Source organism: Podarcis raffonei, chromosome 16, assembly GCF_027172205.1.
Source record: "Podarcis raffonei isolate rPodRaf1 chromosome 16, rPodRaf1.pri, whole genome shotgun sequence".
In the NCBI taxonomy this organism is placed as follows: domain Eukaryota; kingdom Metazoa; phylum Chordata; class Lepidosauria; order Squamata; family Lacertidae; genus Podarcis; species Podarcis raffonei.
In genome coordinates, this window is record NC_070617.1 from 4,395,879 (window position 1) to 4,423,539 (window position 27,661).

The following is a 27,661-nucleotide window of genomic DNA, read 5'->3' on the forward strand; positions in this document are numbered from 1 at the left end:
CTGCCTCCGAGAGCTTATGTCAGGGATAACGAACATGGGGAGCTCCAGATGTTTTGGGGCCATAGCTCCCATCACCACCACTTAACACAGGGGCAGGGATGATAGAAACTGTAATCAGTCATCACCTACAATTGATAGATCCAGCCAGGCACCAGGCATTCATTACTGCAGAAGCCACATTTTGTGGATCTTCTGTCTGAGATTAGACAGCCCCCACTGTCTTGAAAAGCCGCCTTTCAAAAATTTCCAGCAGGCATTTAAAGTCATTTCTGATTTTCTCTCTTATTTATTAAGTTTATTGTACAACACCTGTTCAGTGGTACCTCAGGTTAAGTACTTAATTCGTTCCAGAGGTCCGTTCTTAACCTGAAACTGTTCTTAACCTGAAGCACCAATTTAGCTAATGGGGCCTCCCTCTCCTGCTGTGCCGCCGCCGCGCGATTTCTGTTCTCATCCTGAAGCAAAGTTCTTAACCCGAGGTGCTATTTCTGGGTTAGCGGAGTCTGTAACCTGAAGCGTATGTAACCTGAAGCGTATGTAACCCGGGGTACCACTGTAATTCGTAGAAATGTAGAGCTGGAAGGGACCCAAAGAGTCATCTATTCCAACCCCCGGCAATTAAGTGGTATACAAATTGTTGAAATAAACGAATAAGCCAGGGCTGGCTAATGTGCCCTCCAGATGCCTAAGAAAAATGGGTAGACCTTATTTAAAAAATACAGGAGTGGTTTCGCTAGAGCAGGCCAAAGTGGGTCCGTCTCATCTGCCATCTCGTTTTGGATGTGACTCTGAGCTAGACTGCCCCTGAACCTGGAGGCTCCAGTAGCTATCATGGACAACAGCCGCTGAACTCAAGGTTGGGCAGGGAAACGGGGTCCATTCAACACATGCACCTCGCCAAGAAAGACCGCCGATAGCTTACCTTCCTTGATTATTTCAATGAGCTCGTTGGCATTGAAGCTGAGCTCGTCTGTGTCTTGGGCGTCATAGGCGTACAGGGCCCTGCACTGGGGAAGGCATGGCTGAGGTTTCGGCTTGGGCTTGGGCTTGGCCCGGCCTCCTCCTGGGATGGGCTTCGCTTCCTTGGACAGGCGCCTCTGGAGGCTGGAGAAAAGAGAGGTCAGCATCAGGATTGCAGCAAACGGAAGCTCTCCTTTCCCACCTAATTCTGCTGAAATGATCTGCCACATCCCAACCTCAGCCAGAAAGGAAGGCCCTCTCCAAAGCTGGTGGGGTGCGGGGAGAGCCTTTGGCCCTCCAGATGGGTCTGAACGACAACTCCTGAGAACTTAAGAAGAGTCTTCTGGATCAGGCCACCATCCTGTCCTCACAGTGGCCAAATGCCCTTTGGAACTTGGGAATCTCGATAGACTGCCTTTGGACCTGGAGGTTCCAGAAGGACCTAAGAGCAGCCTGCCAGTCTGGATCAGGCCCCATCTAGTCCAACCCCCTTCAGACCCTTCAGCGAGCATGGCCAACTGTGAGTGACCATTATGGGACAGCTGCAGGTTTCCTGGCCTAAACGAGAGTCCTTAAAACAACAAAATATGCAAGTTAAAAGGTAAAGGGACCCCTGACCATTAGGTCCAGTCGTGGCCGACTCTGGGGTTGTGGCGCTCATCTTGCTTTATTGGCCGAGGGAGCCGGCGTACAGCTTCCGGGTCATGTGGCCAGCATGACTAAGCCACTTCTGGCGAACTAGAGCAGTGCACGGAAATGCCGTTTACCTTCCCGCCAGAGCGGAACCTATTTATCTACTTGCACTTTGATGTGCTTTCAAACTGCTAGGTTGGCAGGAGCAGGGACCGAGCAACGGGAGCTCACCCTGTCACGGGGATTCGAACCGCCAACCTTCTGATCAGCAAGTCCTAGGCTCTGTGGTTTAACCCACAGCGCCACCCATGTCCCCACAGCGCCACCCGTGTCCCCACAGCGCCACCCGTGTCCCCACAAGCTGGCTCCTTTCATGGCCCAGAGAGTAAGGAAACACAGAAAAGACCTGAGCTACGCAGCAAAGTGGCAAACTGCTGAGCTTGCCAAAGACCTGGGTTGTAAGGCAATACGTTTTTCTGGTTTTGGGGTGGTGGTGTTTTTTTGCAGCCTACTGGTCACCTTAAAACTGTCAATCAACTGGTTTGGGCAAAAGTTCAAAGGAGTTGCAAGGCAATGAGCAGGAAAATCAGAGAAGGAAGGCAAGATTTACCGTTTTTTTCGCTCTATAAGACTCACCCCCCCCCTAAAAAGTAAGGGGAAATGTGTGTGCGTCTTATGGAGCGAATGCAGGCTGCACAGCTATCCCAGAAGCCAGAACAGCAAGAGGGATTTTCCTCCTCCAAAAACTAGGTGCGTCTTGTGGTCTGGTGTGTCTTACAGAGCTAAAAATATGGTAGTTCTGTAATCCAGAGTGTGTGTGAGAGAGAAGCAAAGTCTCAGTCTAGCATCAGGAAGGTGCGACGTCCAACGACCGTCTACTCAGCTTGCTCACCCAGCCACGCCTTGGTCCGGGACGTTCATGAAATCCAGGTTCAGCTGAGTCGGCAGGACTTTGGCTCTGGGGCTGGCCCCCTGGCGGGGCAAACTGGGCTGCTCCATGCTGACCTGCCTGGTCATCGAAAGGCGCTGCTGGAAGGGGGGCCTGGTCCCCGCATTGCCACCCCCGCGGTTGCCCCACTTTGACCCTGCTGGGGGGGAATAAATAAGAGAGAGTCAACGCCCGACCCTTTGCGAGGGGAACGTGGGTCGCCATTTGGCTGGTTGGTTATTTCATAAAATCCACGCACCGCTTGATTGTAAACAAGCATCAAAGCGGTTCACAGAACAATAAAATCAGTAATGATGCACAACGATGCTTTAAAACATGCAGAAAGTTACAGCTACTAAAAACAGATCAAAGTTCTCAGCAGCTTGGGTAGATTCTTCTTCACAGTTCCTGAGCACATTAATTATTATTATATTATTTGTACTCCGCCCATCTAGTTGGGTTGCTCCTTTTTAACCACCCCCCCTCCACCCCAAATATTTGGGGTGTTAGGAGTTGAGTTTGTTCCCCGTCTTCCTGAATTCTTGAGTATTTGCTCTGGAATATCCTCAAAGCAAACAGCCAAAGCATCCCCTGTAATTAATAATAATAATAATAATAATTATTATTATTATTATTATTATTATTATTATTATTATTATTATTATTTATACCCGCCCATCTGGCTGGGTTTCCCCAGCCACTCTGGGTGGTTTCCAACAAAACACTAAAATACAATGACCTATTAAACATTAAAAGCTTCCCTAAACAGGGCTGCCTTTAGATGTCTTCTAAAAGTTTGGAAGTTGTTTTTCTCTTTGACATCTGGTGGGAGGGCGTTCCACAGGGCAGGTGCCACCACCAAGAAGGCCCTCTGCCTGGTTCCCTGTAACTTGGCTTCTCGCAGTGAGGGAACCGCCAGAAGGCCCTCAGTGCTGGACGATGGGGGTGGAGACGCTCCTTCAGGTATACTGGACCGAGGCCGTTTAGGGCTTTCAAGGTCAGCACCAACACTTTGAATTGTGCTCAGAAATGTAACACAGCCTTCCCCAAACAGCTGCCCTTCAGATGCTGGTGGGGCTCTCGGCAGCCAGCAGGACCAATGGTCAGAGACGGTGATGGAAGCCGTAGTTTAATCCAATCTGGAGGGAGCGCCTGGTTGATCTGGGCTGTCCTAACTTGACCTGCAATAAAGGTGTCTTCTCCTGAGGTTGTCAGGAAGAGAGAAACCCTTCTGGGATCCAGGCAGCTCTCCTAACCTGGGCTTCTTAAAATCTGGAGATGTCTGAATTCGAACCCAGGACATCCAGCACGCCAAGGCTGGGAAGAGGCCACAAGTGGGACTCTGGGAGAATCCCCCTCCCCACCTGGCCTGATCCCCGGAAGAGGAGACAAAACAGGGCAGGATGAACCTTGTGCAAGGATAGAGAATGGGATCTTAAAAGGTCATCCAGCCCAACCCCCTATCGCCGGTAGCTTCGCATGTTCTTGGATGCCTATGTGGGGGGGAAATTGAATTCCTCCAATCCTGCCTCTACACCCCCATCTTAGACAAGACCCCCCCACCCGGAAGAAAACATTTTTTACCTGTTGTGTTCGGGGCATTCCAGCCAGATGAGGTTCCCCTGCCCAGGCTCCGACTTTTCCTGGTGTCTTTCCGGGTAGGTCCTGAAATCAGGGGGTCCCACCGTCAGCTCTCAGAGGGGAGGTGGCCCCGATCCCCTGGGAACCCACCCAGCATGGGGCAGCAGCCCTTAAAGGTGGCCTCAGTGCTGTCTGACTCAAAAGCTCATTGGAGGTCAGGGCCGGATTTAGGTTTGATGAGTCCTTAAGCTACTGAAGGTAATGGGGCCCTTTATATGTCCAGCTGTCCTTTGTCAACAACAAATTGTCACTGTTTTCTGCGTTGAATATATGCTATATGGTAATTTATGGACCTAATAGGTCCATACACTGCACAAAACACTGTTGCTGTATGTAGGTTTTATTTATCTTATATTTATTTATCTTATATTGGAAATGTACACCCAGTTTTTCCTTTATTTTTTTTTGGGGGGGGCCCCCAAGAGAGTGGGGCCCTAAGATATAGCTTGTTTAGCTTACACGTAAATCCGGCACTGTCGGAGGGCAATCCACACCCCCAAAGACCTTCAGCCGGCAGTCATTACATCCTGATATCGTCAACGCAAAATGGGAGATAGAGGGTTGAAATCACGAATTTGAAATACCAGTTCCAAAGGTTTCTGGTGGGTCACTTAATAAGTGTGTGTTTTGCAAAGGCACACTGCTATAAATTGTGTGTGGGGAGGGGTGTAGGCTTTCAGAATGTATTTTGGGGTTCTCTGCGGGAATTTAAAGGACATAAATAAAATAATTAAAGAACTGTTTTGTTGACTTAGATCCGTTAAGCAATATCTTGATCAGAGTCTAGGGCTATTCCCTCCCCTCCGCAGGTCCTCGCCTCTTGGGAACAATAACCGTCACCCCCCCCCCCGCAAAATGTCCCCAGACTCACGGGCGTTGCGGGGCAAGCCGGGCCCGATGCTGACCACCAGCACTTTGCCGTTGTTGCGCAGGAGAGTCAAGTCCCCCTGGCAGATCTGGAACTGGATCTGGCGGGATCCGGCGGCCCCCCAGGGACCCCAACCGTCTTTCTTTACCTTGAACTCCAGCCTGGGGCAGCGGAGAGAAAAATAGAGAGAGGGAGAGATGAGAAAACGATATATATTAAAAGATAGCAGTCACTGGGTGACCTCGGAGCACCCGCTATATTTCTTCCTAACCTACCTCACAGGGTTGCTTTGAGGATAACATGGGGGGGGAATAACATGGGGGGTGGTTTTGCATGAACCGCACGCGTCACCCTGAATTCCTTCGGAGAAAGGGTGGGATTAAAAATGTAAAATAAATAAAACCTGAGTTTGCTTGTTTATTACAACATATCATATTTTTCCATGTACAGTGGTACCTCGGGTTAAGTACTTAATTCGTTCCGGAGGTCCGTTCTTAACCAGAAACTGTTCTTAACCTGAACCACCACTTTAGCTAACGGGGCCTCCTGCTGCTGCCGCGCTGCCAGAGCACGATTTCTGTTCTCATCCTGAAGCAAAGTTCTTAACCCGAGGTCATTGTGGGTTAGCGGAGTTTGTAACCTGAAGCATCTGTAACCTGAGGTACCACTGTATAAGACACTCCCATGTATAAGACACCCCCTATTTTGGGGGACTCCAAATTAAGAAGACACCCCTCAGCACTACCCGTGTATAAGATGAGCCCCAATTTTAAACCTATTTTTTTGGTAAAAGAAACCCTAGTCTTATACATGGAAAATACTGTGTGTGTGTGTGTGTGTGTGTGTGTGTGTGTGTGTGTGTACACACATACACATACATATACATATACATATACATACACACATACTGCATTTATTTTTTTAAAAAACCAAAATCCTCAAAGTGGTTTACAATATACCATCAAAAGCTACAATTTCAATAATACAAATACAGTGGTACCTCGGGTTACATACGCTTCAGGTTACAGACTCCACTAACCCAGAAATAGTACCTCGGGTTAAGAACTTTGCTTCAGGATGAGAACAGAAACTGTGCTCCGGTGGCGCGGCGGCAGCAGGAGGCCCCATTAGCTAGAGTGGTGCTTCAGGTTAAGAACAGTTTCAGGTTAAGAACGGACCTCCAGAACGAATTAAGTACTTAACCCGAGGTACCACTGTATTGAATAAAACATTAACGGAACTGACTTACAGCCTGTTGTTCCTTAATCATTTTATATGAAAGTCTGACTGCAATGGAATTTACTTCTCGGGGCGAACTTGTGCTTAGGATCACCATAGACCACAGGCTAAGAATACAATCAGTCATGGTTGCAACAATAGCCCATATTCCATTTGCAGGGCTTATTTCGAACAATCCCTCTCCTGGATCAAATAGAATATTTGTATTTTAATCCAACCACTCTCCCTCCAAGGAGTTAAAGGTAGGCACCCCCCACACCTTTCTGCATCACCCCAAAAAGCGGTTGCGGGTGTTCATTGGTGGGTTGTCATAGTTCCACAGAAGCCTCCACATCCAGGCACAGTCTATCTTAGAGCCCCATAAGCAAAACCCACAGGAGAGGGCTCTCTCTCACCGCCATGCCTTCATTCCCGGAGGCTCCCCACTGGAAGCAGGGACTTGGGCGACGTGGCCCCACCTTGTCCGAACCCACAGGACCATCAGTTTGGGTGTAATCTTCGACACCTCCCTTTCCATGGAGGCGCAGATTGCAGCTATAACAAAGGCGGCATTTTTCCATTTCCGCCAAGCTAAGCAGTTGGCTCCTTACCTCTCTCGCCCTGATCTGGCCACTGTGATCCACACGACGGTCACCTCCAGACTGGATTATTGTAACTCGCTCTACGTGGGGCTGCCCTTGAGACTGACCCAGAAACTCCAGCGGGTGCAGAATGCCACGGCGAGACTCTTACGGGGTCCTCGCTACGAGATCACATTCACCCGGTGCTATACCAGCTGCACTGGCTCCCGGTGGAGTACAGGATCAGGTTCAAGGCAGTGGCGTAGCGTGGGTTGTCAGCACCCGGGCAAGGCAAGTAATTTGCGCCCCCTAACGCGTGGATTTGCACCCCCTAACCCTAACCCCCAGATGTTGCGCCCGGTGCGGCCGGCCCCCCCTGCACCCCCCACGCTACGCCACTGGTTCAAGGTGCTGGTTTTAACCTTTAAAGCCCTATACGGCCTAGGACCCTCGTACCTACGGGACTGCCTCTCCTGGTATGTCCCACGGAGGACCTCACGGTCTTCAAACAAAAACATCTTGGAGGTCTCAGGCCTCAGAGGGGTTAGGCTGTCCTCAACCAGAGCCAGGGCCTTTTTGGCTGTGGCCCCGACTTAGTGGAACGCTCTGTCCCAAGAGATTAGGGCCCTGCGGGACTTGACATCTTTCCGCAGAGCCTGCAAGACGGAACTGTTCCACCAGGCCTTTGGTCAAGGCACAGTCTGACCCCCTCCTTTGGTAATCCTCACAGAACTCTAGCCCAATGGTTGCCATTAATTTGATTTTGAATGGTTTTAGAATGAATTGATTTTAGAATGCTATGTTACTTTTATTATTGTTAGCCGCTCTGAGACCAGCTTTGGCTGCGGAGGGCGGGATATAAATACATTTATTATTATTATTATTATTATTATTATTATTATTATCATCATCAACTAATACTCTCAAGGGAGCAGCGTGGCTACTCACTGGTTGCTGAACTTGACTGGCAGCTGCTTCTGGGTCCTTTCCTCGTAGCGCTTGTAGAGCAGGCTCAACAGTTCCGTCTTGAAGACCGACTCCAGGACGCTGTCGTATTGGGGCTCGTGGATGATGATGAAGTCGTCCTGCAAGGTGCTTGGGCGAGAGAAGATGGGAGACAGAAAGAGAGTAAGGACTTTAAAAAGCCAAAGGAGAGCCTTGCCTGCTGCAGCTGGATCAGGTCCAGACACCCATTTAGTCCAGCACCCTGTTCTGACAGTGTCCCAAACACCTCTCTGAACCTAGGAATCGAGGTAGACTGCCACTGGACTGGAGGTTCCATCATAACATCAGAAGAGCAATTCTGCCCTCCCAGGGGTCAAACTCAGCAACGCTCTCCCTACTTGCGATTCCCACCAACTGATGGGAAATTGCCTCCAATCCTGGAACTGTATTATTCTTATTTCAGTTTCTTACCTGCCTTTCACCATAATGTCCCACGGCGGGTTACACTAATTTTTAAATATTAACATTAAGAAACGGTGGGAAGCAAAATTTACAGATTGCTCCTTGTCCAAAGAAAATGATATGAAAATGATATATAGATGGTACATAACACCAGTGCAGCTAGGAAGAATGTACGAAACCAGTTCAAATATGTGTTGGAAATGTAAAGAAAAAGAAAGGACCTTTTATCATATGTGGTGGGACTGTAGTAAAATTAAATTTTGGGGGGAAATGATATATAATGAGTTGAAGAAAATGTTCCAATTAACATTTGTCAAAAAACCTGAAGCATTTTTGTTAGGGATTGTAGGAAAAGACCTGCCAAGGAAAATGAAAATAACTTTATGTATGCGACAACGGCAGCAAGAGTCTTAATAGCACAAGGATGGAAGAACAAGGAAATCCAGACCAAAGAACTGTGGCAAGAGAAATTGATGGAACTAGCCAGAATTGGCAAAACTGACACACAAACTACATGACAAGGATAACTGTGATTTTAAAGATGAGTGGGAACCCTTTACAACATATTTAAAGAAACAACAAAATGAATTGGACTCCTTGGCAGGTTTTGAATAAACACTCACAAACTTCTTATTGATAACCTCTAGATAGATAAATTAAGGATATGTACAGTTTTGTAACATGCAGAAAATAACATGTTGATAAACCAGAGAGAGGAGCTGAAGGAAGTCAAGGAGGGGAGGGGAGGGGGCTATATTTTGGGGAGAAGGGAGGGAAAAAATAGGGGGAGAATTTAAGGATGATATGTTTTTTGATAAAATGTTATGTTGAAATTACTAATAAAAATATTTTTTAAAAAAAGAAACGGTGGGAAACAAATTAGCCTTAAGAATATTATCAACATCAAGGGTGCATTCAGGCCAGGGTCATCACATTTAAAGCACGACGGAGCCACTTTAAACCGTCATGGCTCCCCCCCAAAGAATTCTGGGAGCTGTCGTTTGTCAAGGGCGCCTCATGGAGCTACGATTCCCGGAGTCTCCCAGGAAGAGGGATTGGTTGTTGAACCACTCTGGGAATTGTAGTTCTGTGAGGAGAATAGTGGGGTGTATGCTAACAATTCTCACCACCTATCACCTTTAAACTATTATTAAACTGTTATTATTTATTATTATTATCTTTAAACTACATCTTTAAACTAAAGGAGCCTTTGGGGGAAGCCACGACTGTTGGTTGGCGCATCACAGCTCTTTAGATATGTGGTGTGAATGTGGCCAGAAACACACTCAATCAACGTGCCCACGTGTCCATTCATTCCAGTGGGTCTACTCTGAGTAAGGCTAGCATCAGCTGGAACCCCTGGGGTGCAAAAAGAGCGACCTGGGGAGGATTTTGAGGGCCAGGCAGAGATGCTTGGAGGGCCATCCCTGTTCAGTATAGAAGGAGGAGCTCTGATACTCCAGCCTCCCCACAACTCCCTGACCTCCCCACAGCCCATTGTCATTGTCACTCACCTCAGGGAGACCGACTGGACACGCTCCACCTCGATCTGCCTCTTCAGGACCTCCCTGATGGCTCCTTTATCTGGGCCCTGCTTCACCTTCTCGCGGCCGATCAGGTAGAGGAACTTGGGAGTCAGGATCAGGTCCCGCTTCACTGTCTGCAGGGAAATTACGAAAAGGGGGTCGTAAGAACATCTAGCCCGGTTCTCACATCAGCCGAACGTCCCAAAGAGTTTTGGAACTTAGATAGACTGCCACTGGGCCTGGAGGTTCTGTAAGAAATTAAGAAGGGCTGGCTGGATCCGACCAGTGGCCCACCTAGTCCAACCCTCCTGTTCTCGCAAGCTTTCTGCATTCCTTTGTGTAAGAACCTCTTGCGGATGTAAGGATAAAGGGTGAACACATATTCATAAGCAGATGCACATCATAACTCTAGCAGAAGATCCCAAACTTCTTTGCAGGGTGTGCATGAGTGCTGGACACGCATGTGGGTTCAGGCACATGCTTGCAACAATATTCAACAGCATCTACTGCCTCCGACGGGGAGGCAGAGCCCAGGCAACAGGGCAGGACTCAGAGAGAAAGACGAGGCAATAATAATAATAATAATAATAATAATAATAATAATAATAATATTTTTTTATTTATATCCCACCCTCCCCAGCCGAAGCTGGGCTCAGAGCGTCTAACAACAGTAAAATGTTGCAGAAAATGTATTCAGAAAGATGGCCACAAAGAAGGACTCTCGCAGTGTCCCGGCTCACCTTGAACCGCCGGTCATACTTGACAACCGTGTCAGCAAAATCCACGCGCTCTCGCCGGCCCACGAAGCGGCGCAGCTCAGGGTGGGTCTCCAAGCCGATGTAGTCGCCCACGAAATTGCGGTTGATGCTGTTCCGGCGACGCTCTTTCTTGTTCAGAACGATGTTGGATGCTTTGCAAGACAGAAGCGAGAAAGAAGCTAGGCCTAGCTGCTGCCAGGCACTCTGTGCGGGCTCAGAGACAGTTTTCCAGCAGTCACACAACCCAGCGGCTAAGCCCTGCTGTTATGTACTAAGCTTGGATCCTAGAACAATAGGCAAGTAGGATCCTAGAATGCAACAACTGATTGGCCTGCAGGAAAAGACCAATCAGGCTCCAAGCAGAATCCGCCAATCAGACGGGACTCACTGTGTAAATAATGTATATAAAAGCCTGAGGTTTGGGGGGCAATTCAATCACTGTTTTACAAGCTGCAATAGAGAGCATGAAATCACAATAGGACTCCGAGTATATTTCACCTTAGGCGCACTTTTGGGGCACTGCGCTACCCAGCGTTCAAACTGTGGAGAGAAATTGCTACGAACCTTTGTGCCACCCCATCTGATTTTGGACAAATATGGGCCCCCCTAGAATCATGGAACTGTAGAGTGGGAAGAGACCACTTGAGTCATCTAGTCCAACCCCCTGGAATGCAGGAGTCTTTTGCCCAACACGGGGCTCAAACCCAGGACCCTTAGATCAACGAATCTCATGCTCTACTAACGGAGCTAAAATAATAGTCAGCGGTGCTGTCACAAAAGCCTTCTCTGCCCCCTCCTCCGTAATTCAAGTGCTGGTGTTACTGGCCCCAGCCACAAGGGTGGGATGTTTGTGGAGCAATGAGGGATTTGCCACCCCCCAAAAGTCCAGCTCAGCTGAGTCAACAGCTCACCTTCCTCTCTCATCTGAATGTACTTCCGGACGGCCACGTGTTTCCGCCACGCCTGTTGGATGACGCGGGCGTAGCCGTCGTAACGGCGCTCGCGCATCTCCTCCAGGAGGAAAAGCTGGAGAAAGAGAGGGGGCAGGAGAAGGAGGGAAGGGGAGAAGAGAGGGAGATCAATCGGGGCGGCATTGCCGGGGCAGGAAGGAGTCAGCAGGCTCCAGAAGGAGCTGCCATTTTCTTGCCTCCCATAGAGATCCTTCACAGAATTGCAGAGCTGGAAAAATGTAAATGTAAATGAAATGAGCTCCAACCTGGAACAGGCAGGGACCAATTTAACTTTTCAGACTTAAGGGCGGGAGAATGTTTGGAAGCTGGAACTTGTGACCCATCTCAGCTTCCCACTGGGGTGTTTGGTCTGCCACTGGGAGAACAGGGAGCTGGAGTAGCTAGACTTTGGCCTTATCAAGCGACAAGGCTGCTCTTACATTAAGGCTGAAAGATGAGGGAGGGAGGGAAGGACGAAAAGGGAAGGAAGGAAGGAAGGAAGGAAGGAAGGAAGGAAGGAAGGAAAGAAGAAAAGGAGGGAGGGAGGGAGGGAGGGAGGAAAGAAGGAAGGAAGGAAGGAAGGAAGGAAGGAAGGAAGGAAGGAAGGAAGGAAAGGAGTGACGGGGAGGGAGGGACGAAAGAAGGGAGGGAGGGAGGGAGGGAGGGAGGGAGGGAGGGAGGAAGGAAGGAAGGAAGGAAGGAAGGAAGAAAGAAAAGGAGGGAGGGAGGGAGGGAGGGAGGAAAGAAGGAAGGAAGGAAGGAAGGAAAGAAGAAAAGGAGGGAGGGAGGAAAGAAGGAAGGAAGGAAGGAAGGAAGGAAGGAAGGAAGGAAGGAAGGAAGGAAAGGAGTGACGGGGAGGGAGGGACGAAAGAAGGGAGGGAGGGAGGGAGGGAGGAAGGAAGGAAGGAAGGAAGGAAGGAAGGAAGGAAGAAAAGGAGGGAGGGAGGGAGGGAGGGAGGGAGGAAAGAAGGAAGGAAGGAAGGAAGGAAGGAAGGAAGGAAAGGAGTGACGGGGAGGGAGGGACGAAAGAAGGGAGGGAGGGAGGGAGGAAGGAAGGAAGGAAGGAAGGAAGGAAGGAAGGAAGGAAGGAAGGAAGAAAAGGAGGGAGGGAGGGAGGGAGGGAGGAAAGAAGGAAGGAAGGAAGGAAGGAAAGAAGAAAAGGAGGGAGGGAGGAAAGAAGGAAGGAAGGAAGGAAGGAAGGAAGGAAGGAAGGAAGGAAGGAAGGAAGGAAGGAAAGGAGTGACGGGGAGGGAGGGACGAAAGAAGGGAGGGAGGGAGGGAGGGAGGGAGGAAGGAAGGAAGGAAGGAAGGAAGGAAGAAAAGGAGGGAGGGAGGGAGGGAGGGAGGGAGGAAAGAAGGAAGGAAGGAAGGAAGGAAAGAAGAAAAGGAGGGAGGGAGGAAAGAAGGAAGGAAGGAAGGAAGGAAGGAAGGAAGGAAGGAAGGAAGGAAGGAAAGGAGTGAGGGAGAGGGAGGGATGAAAGAAGGAAGGGAGGAAGGAAGAAGAGGGAGGAAAGAAGGAACTTGAGCACAGCCATCTTCCTCCCTGACTTCCCAGTGGGAGCCTCTGCTCCTCCCTCCTGCCCTCACCGACTCTGGAGCTTTGATGAAGACCTTCGTCCGCCCCAGCTGAAACTGGTCCAGGTCCATGTTGACAGATTTCATCAGGTGCACCACGCCCTGTTTCTCGTCCCCACGCCACGATGGCCAAGTCTCTGGGGTCAGGATGGCGTACCTGGGAGGGAGAGAGAGAATGTGCTTACGGGGGTTTGTACATGTGAAAGTGGGGAGGATGGAAACAGGTTTGGGGAACGGTCCGGCCCTTTCTGACCGGCGCCTCCTTCCCCTCGGCTGCTTCTGCATATTCCAAGGCTTCGTCCCCATCAATAGGGGAAGCTTTCCCTGATGGCCCACAAGACCGAGCTTCCGTCAAAAGGCGCAGGAGCAGAGTAGGACGGGCTTTTCCTCTGGTCAGTTGGCAACCCCAGAAAGGACACAGCACAGCACACAAACCTCACCTATGGAGGAACTTGTGAAAGACCCGTCGGTAGGCGTAGCCGGCTCGGCGCACCCGGATATTCTCCCGCAGGCCCAAATATTCCACCTGGTGCTTCACCCTGGGGGAAGGAGCAGAAATTGAGGGCCACAAGAACAACGGAAGCAGCCTCTTATTGCCCTTCCCATAGAGAACACCATAACTTTGGATTTGCTATAGTTAATTGTTAATTGTTCGGCATTACAATAAACAGTGAGAGATCTTAGAAGTTTTCTGAGGCCTACATAGGAGAAGGAAATTAGAACTGCTTAATCTGCATATAAGAGAACCGGGAGGGGTGTACCAGCCAATATAGGGAGGGTGGGCATTTTCTTTCTCCATATTTCCTACTAAGGAATTAATATAGAAGTTGAATAAAGTAGGTGCAAGGACGCAGCCTTGTTTAACACTATGGTAGGTTTGGATTTCCTTGGATAAGTGACCCTGTCGGTCACACCTAACCTGGACCCGAGTGTTTTCGTATAAACTGCGGATGAGGCAGAGTAGACGTCTATGTTTGAGGCTCTTAGTTTTTTGGATCAAATGGGAGGTTGGGGGAATAGGGAGGGGGGAGAGACTGCCTGACCTTCTGGCAACAGCTGTTCAAAGATAGACTGCGCCTGGGCACAGAAGTTCCACTGAGCCGTTCGTTACAACTGATCGGGCTATGTCACAAAGAAGAAAGTGGGGTTCCCCTCCCAATTTAAGGGAGAAACAGCAGAAGAGGCAAAAAGCCCCTTGGCTGGATCCGAGTGAAGGTCTGTCTCGTCCAGGATGTTGTTTCATGGGCAACAGGGAATTAAGAAGCTCTCCTTCGTCACTACTGTCTGTGACATTCAGGGATATAGTGCTCTTGGACATGGAGGTTTTTTAAAAAAGCTATTATATTGCATAAGCTCATCCTCCTCAAACTGAGCACAGAGGGGTATATGAGAGAGTGGTGTGGGCACCCACCCAATTGCTTCTCTTCCCCCACTGACTTAGCCCCCACTCACAGAGAGCTCCTGTCCTTCTCTGTTTCAAAAGATCTGGGTCAAAGAATTTGCCTCGGAAAGACCATAGAGAGGAGAGAGAAAGTGGGACAGAGCGCCCCTTCCCGCCAATTCCTCCTTCCATTCCGTGAAATTTTCGCAAGACAAATCCGGCCTCATCCCCTCCCAACCAAGGGAGCAATGAGTGTGTGTTGTGTAGGGAGAAAAGGGAGCTTTGTGGCTCCCAGGAAACACCCACTGGCACCACATTGGTGACTCCTGCCATGTCGAAATGGGTTCATTCGACTCATTTTAACCCCATTTAGAAGTTTGCAGGGGATTTGAAACAGAATACCAGGGCACCTTCTCAATATGCCTGAAGGAAAATCTCCACCCCCATCGTTCAGCCCGGACACTGGGGTCCAGCTCTGAGGGCCTTCTGGAGGTTCCCTCCCTGCGAGAAGTGAGGTTACAGGGAACCAGGCAGAGGGCCTTCTCGGTGGTGGCACCCACCCTGTGCAACACCCTCCCAGCACATGTCAAGGAAATAAATAACTATCTGACTTTTAGAAGACATCTGAAGGCAGCCCTGTTTAGGGAAGTTTTTAATGTTTGATGTTTTATCACTTTATTATTATTAATAATAATAAGCAGCCAAGAGTGGCTGGGGAAACCCAGCCAGATGGGCGGGGTAGAAATAATAAATTATTATTACTTCTTAGTGTAGGGGGGGTTAAGTATCCCTTTTATCACACCACTGTCCTTGTTATTATGGCAGTTTAAGCAGAGAACTGGGAACTGGAGCAGCTCTCCAGCTGTTGGTGAACGACAGGTCCCATCATCACCCCTGAACTGCCTGGAATCCAAGACTCCTCAAATTTAATTAAATCCCCTTTAAAAACCATCCTTGCCTGCAGCTACACTGGTTATTCTTCATGTGTCATTTTGGAGGGGCCGTACTGTCTCCCCTCATTCCCCCTCTTCATCTCTAGAACCAGAACTGATTTGAAGACCCCACCCCATCGGCCCCATGTGCCCCACAGCTGCCCACCTGCTCTCCTCCCAGTCGCGGGGTCTCTTGGTCTCGTTCGGTTTGATGCATCTGATGTATTGCGGCGTGCATTTCATCAACGTGCCGACCAGGTCGTTGGCTTGTCTCTTTAATTTTTCCCAGGAGGAGAGGAGGTGAAAAGAAAAGAAAATGTTTTGCTCTGTTTAATTCCTTTTTTTTTTGGAGTCATATCACAAAAGGAAAAGGGATGGGGAGGAGGGAGGAAAAAATAAGCAAGCTCGCAAATGATTTTCTCAGGGACAGGTCCTAAGGACAGGGGAAGTGGAGCCAACGCTTGCTTGCTTCCTTTCTGTTCTCTTTCCTGCTGCAGTTTGATGTAGCAGCTGCTGCACAACTGCATTTCTTAAAGCAGAGAATCCTGGCCCTTATGGATATACAAACATGCACACACTTTCCTTGTTTCCACATACGCTGCCAAACCACACTACCTTGATCTTGCTGCCAGCTGTGGTGGGACGCCCTTTCTTCTCTGCGTTGAGGTTTTCAGGAAAGAGATCTCGGATGAATGGGCTTTGGACAACAAGAAAAAAAACATTAAGGACCATCATTTTCCTTGTAGGAAATGGCTCACATGGCCCCAAAGAAAGGTCTTCGTTTTTGTACCACTTTCGAACACCGTCTCCTGACATCGCTTAAATCTTCCCATTTTACAGATGGGGAAGACTGAGGATCGCCCAGGAGACATTTAACTCAGCTGGGATTCAAACCTGCAACTTCCAGGTGTGAAACGCCATCCTAAAGGGACATGCTAGCAGGGCGGAGATGAGTTCCAGGAAGGAATTTTTGTTGCAAGGGGGCTGGAGGTTTGCTTTCGAGGGACACCTTTCTCCCCACCCTGCCCCACTCACATCTCACTGCTCTGCATCAGCTCAATGAGGTCCGTAAAGAGCACATCGCGGTTCCGTTCGCAGAAGCCGTTCACGTCATATGAGACCTGCGGCACCCGGGAAGAAAGAGACTCAGGTTGCTGGACTCTGCAGTTCCTGGGGTGGGGGGTCCCCTGCCCTCCACAATGCTGAACTGAACTGGACGGACCAAGGATCTGACTCAGGAGGTGGCAGCTTCCCATCCTCCTGATTTATTCAGAACCATGAAGACCAGGATCTTGCTTTACTTTTAGCAGAAGGGCAGACAAAACTCAGTGGTTAGTGAAGCTGCTTGGCATGTAGAAGGTCCCAGTTTCAACCCCTGACAGCATCTGCAGACAGGGCCGGGAGAGACTCCCTGCTTGTTGCCCGAGTCAGTGGCAGTGACAGCCACCAACGGCCTGCCTTTCTATTTCTTTAAATTTTCTGCAATAGTTTGTGATTCAGTATACCTCTGGGTCAAGGGACGCGGGTGGCGCTGTGGGTTCAACCACAGAGCCTAGGGCTTGCCGATCAGAAGGTCGGCGGTTCAAATCGCTGCGACAGGGTGAGCTCCCGTTGCTCGGTCCCTGCTCCTGCCAACCTAGCAGTTCGAAAGCACCTCAAAGTGCAAGTAGGTAAATAGGAACCGTTCCAGCGGGAAGGTAAACAGGGTTTCCGTGTGCTGCTCTGGTTCGGCAGAAGTGGCTTAGTCATGCTGAACACATGACCTGGAAGCTGTACGCCAGCTCCCTCAGCCAGTAAAGTGAGATGAGCGCCGCAACTCCAGAGTCGGCCACGAGTGGACCTAATGGTCAGGGGTCCCTTTACCTTTAGTGGTGTTATAAAGGCTACCCACAGGTGTAAAGGTAAAGGGACCATTAGGTCCAGTTGTGGCTGACTCTGGGGTTGCTTCGCTCATCTCGCTTTACGCCAAGGGAGCTGGCGTACAGCTTCCAGGTCATGTGGCCAGCATGACTAAGCTGTGAGGGAACCGCCAAAAGGCCCTTGGAGCTGGACCTGTGTCCAGGCTGAACAATGAGGGTGGAGATGCTCCTTCAGGTCTACTGGCCCAAGGCCGTTTAGGGCTTGAAAGGTCAGCACCAACACTTTGAATTGTGCTCGGAAACACACTGGGAGCCAGTATAGGTCTTTCAAGACCGGTGTTATGTGGTCTTGGCAGCCGCTCCCAGTCACCAGTCTAGCTGCCGCATTCTGGATTAGTTGTAGTTTCCGGGTCACCTTCAAAGGTAGCCCCACGTGGAGCGCATTGCAGTAGTCCAAGCAAGAGATAACTAGAGCATGCACCACTCTGGCGAGACAGTCTGTGGGCAGGTAGGGTCTCATCCTGCGTACCAGATGGAGCTGATAAACAGCCGCCCTGGACACAGAATTGACCTGCACCTCCATGGACACCTGTGAGTCCAAAACGACTCCCAGGCTGCACACCTGATCCTTCAGGGGCACAGATACCCCATTCAGGACCAGGGAGTCCTCCACACCTGCCCCCCCTGTCCCCTCAAAACAGTACTTCTGTCTTGTCAGGATTCAACTTCAATTCAAAAAAGGTGCACAGCTCCGTGGATGAGGGAGGAGGGGAGACCCAGCCATTGATTCCCCTCCTTGGGGGGCACTGACCTTCCCGGCATAATGGTGGATGACGAAGCCCTGGTTCCAACTGTTGAAATGAGGGTGGGTTCCCAGGGCCGTCTGGAGCTTCTGCAAGAGGGTGTGATCAGCCCCCTCGCCCTTGGCGTGCATCGTGGCGCAGACGTCGTCCAGGATGCTCATCAGCCCCGGAGGATTCTGGGAGTGGGCGCAGCAATGGGGGGGGGTGGAAAGAGGAGGGAAAGAGAAAATAAATAAATAAGAGGAGGCTAGCAGCTGAATTAATTGGGGGATTCAGAATCAAATTAATGCCAACCATCGGGCTAGAGTGCTATGAGGATTACAGAAGGAGGGGGTCAGGCTGTGCCTTGGCAAAGGCCTGGCAGAACAGCTCCGTCTTGCAGGCCCTGTGGAAAGATGTCAAGTCCCGCAGGACCCTAGTCTCTTGGGACAGAGCGTTCCACCAGATCGGAGCCACGGCCCAAAAAGCCCTGGCTCTGGTTGAGGCCAGCCTAACCTCCCTGTGGCCCGGGATCTCCAAGATGTTTTTACTTGAAGACCGTAAGGTCCTCCGTGGGACATATTGGGAGAGGTGGTCTCGTAGGTTTGAGGGTCCTAAGCCATATAGGGCTTTAAAGCACCTTAAACCTGACCCTGTACTCCACTGGGAGCCAGTGCAGTTGGTAAAGCACTGAATGAATGTGATCCCAGGGCGAGGACCCCGTAAGGAGTCTCGCTGCAGCATTCTGCACCCGCTGGAGTTTCTGGGTCAGTCTCAAGGGCAGCCCCACGTAGAGCGAGTTACAATAATCCAGTCTGGAGGTGACCGTTGCGTGGATCACAGTGGCTAGGTCAGGGCGAGAGAGGTAAGGAGCCAACTGCTTAGCTTGGCGGAAATGGAAAAATGCCGCCTTTGTTATAGCTGCAATCTGCGCCTCCATGAAAAGGGAGGTGTCGAAGATTACACCCAAACTCTTAACGGATGGTGCTGGCACTAATCGTGTCCCCACAAGAGATGGGAGTTGCCCCCCCCCCCAATCCCAATATCGTCCCGATATTTTTCCCACTCACCACTTTGTTCTCGATTAGGTCGCACACGACCTTGTTGTTGAAGTAGTCGATGGCGTTCCAGCGGATGCCCTCCTGGACGTATTCCTCCTGTGGGTCGGAAGAGGGGGATTGTGGGAGGGGAGAAGAGGAACAGGGAAAGGGATAGAACAAATGAGCAGCTGGACAACGGGCTAAACTTGCACAACAGACACACACACTCTCTCTCTCTCTCTCTTTCCATCAGCACTAAACTGCTCCTGGGACCATGTGCAAATGACATCACGGACACTGGCCAATAGGCGCAATCTACAGTAGGGATGGCCCTCCAGATGCTGCCAAACTACAACTCCCATCATCCCCACACTGGCTGGGACTGATGGGAGGTGGAGGCCGACAACATCTGTCAATGCTCGCCATAATGTGGACATTCCTTGTAGGGCATATAACAGTCATCTGGAAATGAGCCGCTAGGCAACATCATCATCATCATCATCATCATCATCATCATCATAACAATTTATTATTTATACCCCGCCCACCTGGCTGGGTTTCCCCAGCCACTCTGGGCAGCTTCCAACAAAACAGTATAATACAAGAACCTATTAAACATTAAAAGCTTCCCTAAACAGGGCTGCCTTCAGATGTCTTCTAAAAGTTTGGTAGTTATTTTTCTCTTTGACATCTGGTGGGAGGGCGTTCCACAAGGCAGGTGCCACCACTGAGAAGGCCCTCTGCCTGGTTCCCCGTAAACTCACTTTTCACAGTGAGGGAACCGCCAGAAGGCCCTCGGAGCTGGACCTCAGTGTCTGGGCAAAATGATGGAGGTGGAAATGCTCCTTCAGGTATACTGGACCAAGGCCGTTTAGGGCTTTCAAGGTCAGCACCAACACTTTGAATTGTACTCGGAAACGTACTGGGAGCCAATGTAGGTATTTCAAAACTGGTGTTATATGGTCTCGGCGGCCGCCCCCAGTCACCAGTCTAGCTGCCGCATTCTGGATTAGTTTTAGTTTCCGGATCACCTTCAAAGGTAGCCCCACGTAGAGCGAATTGCAGTAGTTCAAGCGAGAGATAACCAGAGCATGTGTCACTCTGGCGAGACAGTCTGTGGGCAGGGAGGGTCTCATCCTGCGTACCATTGAAAAACGAGCCACAGGACCCACTCAAAAGAACCCACAATCTATTTAAGGGGGTGTGATCCAATCAATTAAGGAGATCTCTTGTCCGTTTCACTTCCTACACCAAATGATAACCAAGTGGCTCGGAAAACACAACCGCTGCTCTCTCTCACCTGTTCGGCCTTCAGTGTCAGCTCAATGAAAATCTGCTGCAGCTTCTCATTCACAAAGTTGATGCAAAACTGTTCGAATCCATTTTTCTGCAGTGAGGAAGAAAGAAGGGGCTGTCAGGAAGAACTCAAGAGTCGCAGGAGGAGAAGTCAGAGATTTGGGTTGGGGGGGGGGACAGACATGTTGGGCATCGCTGCCCTGACCTCAGCTTCTCAACCCTCCACCAACGAGACTCAGTTGGAACAATCCCTGGGTCTCTGCGCCTGCCTCCAGCTTGTAGAAAAAATGTGCACCAATATGCATATATATTATTTAGTTATTATATTTGCTGGTTCCTTTTCTGGGGGGAAATGGGCAGCCAGGAAGGCAGAGCAGTTTCTCAAGCAGAAACCACTGAAATTAATTGTGGGTGCATAGCATTCTAATGTATTTTTAATCTTTGTTGGAAGCCGCCCAGAGTGGCTGGGGAAACGCAGCCAGATGGGCGGGGTACAAAAAATAAATTTATTATTATTATTATTATTATTATTATTATTATTATTATTAGGGGAGAAGGGGTGTGCCCACGTTTCAGGGGAATCTGCTACTTCCTTTTTTTATATTACCTGGAAGATCTCAAAGCCGTAGATATCGAGAACCCCAATGCTGTATTCCTGGCGGTCTTTCTGTATGGCCTTGTTGACAGCCTGAGAGCAAATAAGAGCAGCAGACAGAAGGGAAGAGGGAGAAGGAGGGCAGATCTCATGAAATAAGCCAAGTTTTCACAATCAAATCTAAATAACTTATAATGCAGGGGTCCTCTGCTTGCAGCAACAGCGACCTGCAGAGAGCTGTGTTTTGCACAAACATGGCTCCGTTTTCAGGCATCACCTACGATCCAACCATTCAGGAGTTGGAAAATTGGGATCTTCTCTTTTTAAAAAAAATAATAATATTGCAAGTGGCTGGATATTGCAGCCAGAGGTAAAGTTTGATGGTGCTGATGGTGTGTCTGTGTGAAAGGCTACATCACACTCAGTGTGGTGCAGTGGTTAAGAGTGCCAGGCTAGGGTCTGGGAGACCAGGACGACATTTTGCACCCGGCACCAAGCTGTACTGGTCTGAACGTTTAGCCAAACGAGGCAGCACAGTTTGTGGCAACACCTCACCTGGCAGGCAAGAGGTGTCCATTTTTTTGAATGAATAATAATAATAATTTTAAAACTCCCTGCATGTAGAAATCTCATGTATCAGGATGAATCCTTCTAATACCTTGCCATGTTTGTTTTCTACTTGCAGGGAGGACTTGAAAAAGGAAGCGTTCAAAAACAGAAGCTGTAGACTAAGAACATAAGACGAACTGGCTGGATCAGGCCCAGAGTGGGCCCATCCAGCCCTGCATTTTGCTCTCACAATGGCTAACCAGATGCCCCCCCAAAGGGAAAATCGTAAGCAGGACCCGAGAGCCAAAGCAGATTCTCAGCAACTGGTATTATTAGGAGGAATCCTGCCTCTGTCAACAGAGCAAAACACAGCCTTTGCGGCTAGTGGTCCCCGGCAGCCTTAGCCGCTGTGAATCGTGTCCAATCTTCTTTTAAAGCCACACAAGATGGTTTTAAAAGATGCAGACACTCAGGTCTTACCACATTTTTTTTTAAATTTGAATTTTATTTATTTGTTAACATTGTTATATTACATCAGTAAACATTGTCATATTACATTACAGGGCTTACTATAATATAATTTCCAACATGTATACAAAAATTATATACAATTTTTATATACCGAGAAAGAAAATGAAACAAAAAGAAGAGAAAAAACAAAAACAAATTCCCCCCCCAAAAAATCATATATATACCAACACACTAGACTTCCTGTCTTTCCCGTTGTATATCCCTTTTTTTTACAAATGAATGTACTCTCATTATTATATATTTCTTTACATATTATCTAATACATTCCTATATCAATACAGTCATACCTCGGGTTGAAGTAGCTTCGGGATAAGTATTTTCGGATTGCAAGCTGCGGCGACCCGGAAGTAACGGAGCACGTTACTTCCGGGTTTCGCCGCTCGCGCATGCGCAGATGGTCAAAATGATGTCATGCGCATGTGCGGAAGCGGCAAATCACGACATGCGCAGACGCGGGTTGCGTTTGCTTCAGGATGCAAATGGGGCTCCGGAACGGATCCCGTTCACATCTAGAGGCACCACTGTATGTGCTCTTAGTCTTATTTCTCAGCTCAGTCTCACTCCAACGTCAATCAAATGCTAGCATAGATAGCAAAGCTTTACTGTATTTTTTGAACATATGTTTTACCGCATGTTTGGACAGAAGTCAAATCGCCATAGATTGGAGACCCAGGTGACAATTGCGGTCACCTGAGTGGGTCTTTGGAACAGGCCATTCTCAAAATGTCCGTCCACCCACCTCCACGCCCTGTTGGGTGCCCAGCCCTGAAACTCACGTCCACCAGGAAGTCGAAGAGGCGGGCGTAGAGGGCCTTGGAGAGGGCGTCCCGGGTGAAGCTGGCCTGTTCCACGTTCAGCGTCACGTCAATCACCTCCTGCTGCCCACCCCACTTGCTGTCCATCTTCCGGCTGGTCAGCTTCTCCTTGAGGCGTTGCTGGTCGATGGCCAAGAGGTACGATGGGAAAGCCAGGACTGGGGGAGAGAGGGGACTTGGCTGCCACGGTTGTTTTCAGGCCAGATTTGCGGCACACATTTAGAGCACTGCCACCCTGCTTTAGACAGTCGCGGCTCCCCCACGAAGAACCCTGGGAACTGTAGTTTGCTAAGGGTGCTGGGTCTGCTCGTTCCCCTCAGGGAAATCTGGGAATTGTAGCTCTGTGAGGGGGAAAGCACTCTTAACAAACGACAGTTGTTGGTTTCTTTTCCTGAGGAAGTCACAAGTGTTGAAACCAGCGCCCCCTAGTGTTGGACTCCCTTGCCTTCCACCCTACCGGTCCCAAGGGGAACCAGCTGCCGCTGAAACCCCTCAGCTGCCAGCCCCGCAACTCACAGTCCTCGCTCTCCACCATGGCGTAATTGCCCGACTCCCGGAAAGTGATGTTGCCCAGGTGCAGGATCCCGGCCACGATCTGGAGCACCAAGGCTTGCTCTTCCCCCGAGAGGCCCACCACATCCATGGCTGTCTGGAGACGGGAGGGAGAGAAAGAGATGCCATTGCAGTGGGGTTGGGCTAGATGGCATTTAGGGTCCCCTTCCGACTCTGCAATTCTGTGAAAAGGAGTCCATACCAAAGGGGAACCTCTAAAGAAGAAAAACGGGGACCAGATGACTTGTCAAAATTCTGGGCTACGTGTCTCTGGTCATGTGCCAATTCCCGTTCCTTCACGGGATACACATGCAACTGTTTCTCCCCCCTTGAGGAAAAAATATTCTCTTGGTTGTATTTTCATTAATTTTACTGCTTTGGAAAATTGCACCCTGCATTTCCTTCAAGGAGCTTAGTGTACTATATGCAGTGCCAGATTCACGTATAAGCTAAACAAACTATAACTTAGGGCTCCGCTCACTTGGGGCCCCCCAAAAAAATTAAAGGGAAAAAAAACCCCTGGATGTACATTTCCAAAATATAAGATAAAAAACAAATAAAATAAAACCTACATACAGCAACCGTGTTTTGTGTTGTGTAGGCTCCTGTGATGTAAGTCATGGGCCCCGCCTGCTAGCCTGCTCCCTCAAATATCACTGGTTTGCTCCTTTCTATATATAGATGAAGAGTCAGACACGACTAAACAACAACAACAATATATAGGGTGCCTACATTCTGAATGGACTGGTTGCATGGCAACACGTGCAAATGGCTTGAGATACCTATGAGGTCCATAAATGACCACATAGCATATGTTCAACACAAAAAACAGTGACAATTTGTTGTTGACAAAGGACAGCTGGACATATAAAGGGCCCCATTATCTTCAGGAGCTAAGGGCCTCATCAAACCTAAATCCGGCCCTGTCTATATGTAGTTCTTCTCCCCACCAGCCTCCATTTTATCTTCACAACAACCCTGCGAGGTTGGTTAGGCTGGAAGAGTGCAACTGACTCAGTGAATGGAAGAGGTCCTGAATTTCTCAGCGTTCCGGTAACTCCACCAGATAACTCCTTTGAGCTCAATTATTAGGAGAGAGTGAGGAAGTCGTCTTTCAAACCGGAAAGTGGGTAACCCCGGAAGACATGCTGGTTGGGGGGGGGGTCTAGGCAGTGGCGTAGCAAGGTCAGGTGGTACCCGGCGCAGAAAATTTCTTGTCACCGCCCCCCCCACCTTGAAATCTAGTTGGACTCCCAAGAGACTGCGATCTTTGTTCTTGTTGTTGTTTAGTTGTTTAGTCGTGTCCGACTCTTCGTGACCCCCTGGACCAGAGCACGCCAGGCACTCCTGTCTTCCACTGCCTCCCACAGTTTGGTCAAACTCATGCTGGTAGCTTCGAGAACACTGTCCCACCATCTCGTCCTCTGTCGTCTCCTTCTCCTTGTGCCCTCCATCTTCCCCAACATCAGGGTCTTTTCCAGGGAGTCTTCTCTTCTCATGAGGTGGCCAAAGTCTTGGAGCCTAAGCTTCAGGATCTGTCCTTCCAGGGAGCACTCAGGGCTGATTTCCTTCAGAATGGAGAGGTTGGATCTTCTTGCAGTCCATGGGACTCTCAAGAGTCTCCTCCAGCACCAGAATTCAAAAGCATCAATTCTTCGGCGATCAGCCTTCTTTATGGTCCAGCTCTCACTTCCATACATCACTACTGGGAAAACCATAGCTTGAACTATATGGACCTTTGTTGGCAAGGTGATGTCTCTGCTTTATAAGATGCTGTCTAGGGTCAGGTGGTACCCGGTGCGAAATATTTCTTGTCACCCCCCCCCACATTGAAATCTAGTTGGACTCCCAAGAGACTGCGATCTACTCACAGTATAAAAGGACTGGCTGTGATCTACACATTGTCATTGCCAGGAGGAAGGATGGACAGGAGGAAGGGGAGGCTTCGCCAAAGTCGTTGAACTTTTTTTTTAGCAGTTTGGGTCCTCTGCCTCATTCCTGTTCCCCGCCTGCCCTCATTACTTCTCCAAACAATTTCACCCCTGTGTTGCAAATTCTGAATTGGATCTCAATTGTTCCATTTGATTCTTTATTTTCTGTCTGTTACTGCACTGTACCTTTAAACTCAATCTCCCTGTTATGAGCTGCACCTGGGCTCAGCTTTTTCTATCTTTGCTCACATCTGGTCAGTAGCAGTGACTACATAACTTTTTGACCACTGCTCCATAGCAATTGTTGTTTATACTTTTCCAGTCACCATAAAGATGGGGTATGTACCTTTGGTTTTATTTCACATTATTTTGACGTTATAGTTTATGTGTATAGTTCATAATATTTTGAGTTTATTGTAGCTACCATACATATGCAGGTCATTGTGTTAATATTCTTTTATAGTTTATGAAGCATTTCTGTATCCTTCTGCTGTGCTGAAGAAGAATTCCACAAAACATCCGGAATCACTGTTCACAATGTCTATTTGCAAACTACTTTGGCAGTGTTGGACGCCATAAAATAAGGTTTAAAGCCTGTTTTCACCAGATAAGAATCTGATACATTGCTTCTTTCAGAGACTTGCATAGTCTTCAAAGACTTTCAGACTTTCATAAGACTTATGTTTATTTGGTTTTATGTTTTCAAAAGAATCCATTAAGAGTGCATATTTTGTGATCTTCAGCGATCCCTAAGTTTTCTGTTTATGTGATTTCATATCTTTCATATTATATAAAGAGTGTATATTCATATTGTATCATTGTATTTGGTCATCGTGTTGCCTTGGATATTACAGTGGTACCTCGGGTTACATACACTTCAGGTTACATACACTTCAGGTTACAGATTCCGCTAACCCAGAAATAGTACCTCGGGTTAAGAACTTTGCTTCAGGATGAGAACAGAAATCGTGCTCCGGCGGCGCAGCAGCAGCGGGAGGCCCCATTAGCTAAAGTGGTGCTTCAGGTTAAGAACAGTTTCAGGTTAAGAACGGACCTCCGGAACGAATTAAGTACTTAACCCGAGGTACCACTGTACTGCATTACTTCTCCAGCAGCCCAGGATCGTGCAGCTGTCAAAACGAAGCGACAAAAAGTGGCAAAACTACCCCCCCTTCCACCGACGGCTCGCAGTAGGCAGGAGTCGCGGGTGGGCAGCAAGCCGAATGTCACCCCCCTCAGAGAGGACTCCTGGGGCAGTCCGCCCCCACCCTGCTCCGCCCCTGGGTCTAGGTCCCCTGAAATTCTTGTCCTCTAAGTAGACTGACCACAGTTTCTTGAGCGCTCAGCGCCTGGATTCTAGCTGAGTGACCTCAGAAAACACACAGGTCATCAAACACAGCAAGCATAGAACTGGCCCCATGATACCCATTCCATGTGCAAGAAATCGATCGTTTAGTGTGGCAGCATCCACACTATGGAACTCCCTGACACTTGAAATCAGGCCTTCAGTGAACTCTTTTCGGCACCGGCTAGAAACAATTTTGTTCAGGCAACTCTCTCCAGACCCATGTTGACTTGTATTTTAATCTGATTTGGAGCAGCTTTAAATAATCTTTCGAATGTTTTAAATAGTTGTTTTTAACGGATAATATTTTCTGCTTTGAAGGGCTCCCCCCCACCCCACTTTATGAACAAGGGGTCTATAAATTTTATGAAATGAGGATGATGATTTAAAAGCCTTGGTTTCATACCAACGTCTCCTGAAACTCCTGGTGGTCGTTGACGTCTTCCACTTTGTAAGCTGCCGACTGGTTGAGGTAGTAGTAATAATCTGGAGTGGTGATACCCAAATTTTCCCGCTGCTCTGCGCTGGCTCCTTCCAGCAGCTGCAGTGAGGAGGGGAAGGGAAAGGGAAGAGGTAATTAATAAACAAAATGAGACTGTTTCTATGCAAAACGTGTTAAGAGCTCAAGAAACCTCTCAAGTCTGCAAACCCTTTATAACGACCTTACAACGTAGAACAGCACAAATGTCTTAAGAGTTCAAAAAATGATACATAATGAAATGAAAAGGATGCTTAAAATAATGTTCATTAAAAAAAACCAGAAGCTTTTCTCTTGCGAATTGTAGGGACAGAACCACCTAAACTGTATAGAAGATTATTCATGTATGCTACTACAGAAACAAAAATGTTACTTGCCCAAAAATGGAAAGAGGAAGAAGTGCCGGCAAACAAAGAATGGATACAAAAACTTATGGAATATGCAGAAATGGCGAAACTTACCAGAAGAATAAGAGATCAAGATAGCAAACTTTTTAATAAAAGAATGGAAATGCTTTATTGAATATTTAC

General features: G+C 48.7%; 1 protein-coding gene across 1 annotated transcript in view; it reads right to left on the reverse strand.

The window, feature by feature from the left end:
* LOC128404367 (unconventional myosin-Ie-like) overlaps positions 1–27,661 on the reverse strand; it is a 55,210-nt gene that overhangs the window by 794 nt on the left and 26,755 nt on the right. The window contains exons 8-27 of the mRNA XM_053369903.1: positions 27,060–27,194; positions 23,342–23,474; positions 22,787–22,983; positions 20,943–21,023; positions 20,340–20,426; positions 19,070–19,156; positions 18,029–18,196; positions 16,394–16,479; positions 15,974–16,055; positions 15,525–15,631; positions 13,486–13,584; positions 13,058–13,202; positions 11,432–11,546; positions 10,503–10,672; positions 9,751–9,896; positions 7,778–7,924; positions 5,034–5,191; positions 4,106–4,186; positions 2,486–2,678; positions 923–1,104 (exon numbers count right to left, since the gene is read on the reverse strand). Coding sequence (XP_053225878.1) covers positions 923–1,104; positions 2,486–2,678; positions 4,106–4,186; positions 5,034–5,191; positions 7,778–7,924; positions 9,751–9,896; positions 10,503–10,672; positions 11,432–11,546; positions 13,058–13,202; positions 13,486–13,584; positions 15,525–15,631; positions 15,974–16,055; positions 16,394–16,479; positions 18,029–18,196; positions 19,070–19,156; positions 20,340–20,426; positions 20,943–21,023; positions 22,787–22,983; positions 23,342–23,474; positions 27,060–27,194 — 2,599 coding nt within the window. The remainder of the gene's footprint in view (positions 1–922; positions 1,105–2,485; positions 2,679–4,105; positions 4,187–5,033; positions 5,192–7,777; positions 7,925–9,750; positions 9,897–10,502; positions 10,673–11,431; positions 11,547–13,057; positions 13,203–13,485; positions 13,585–15,524; positions 15,632–15,973; positions 16,056–16,393; positions 16,480–18,028; positions 18,197–19,069; positions 19,157–20,339; positions 20,427–20,942; positions 21,024–22,786; positions 22,984–23,341; positions 23,475–27,059; positions 27,195–27,661) is intronic.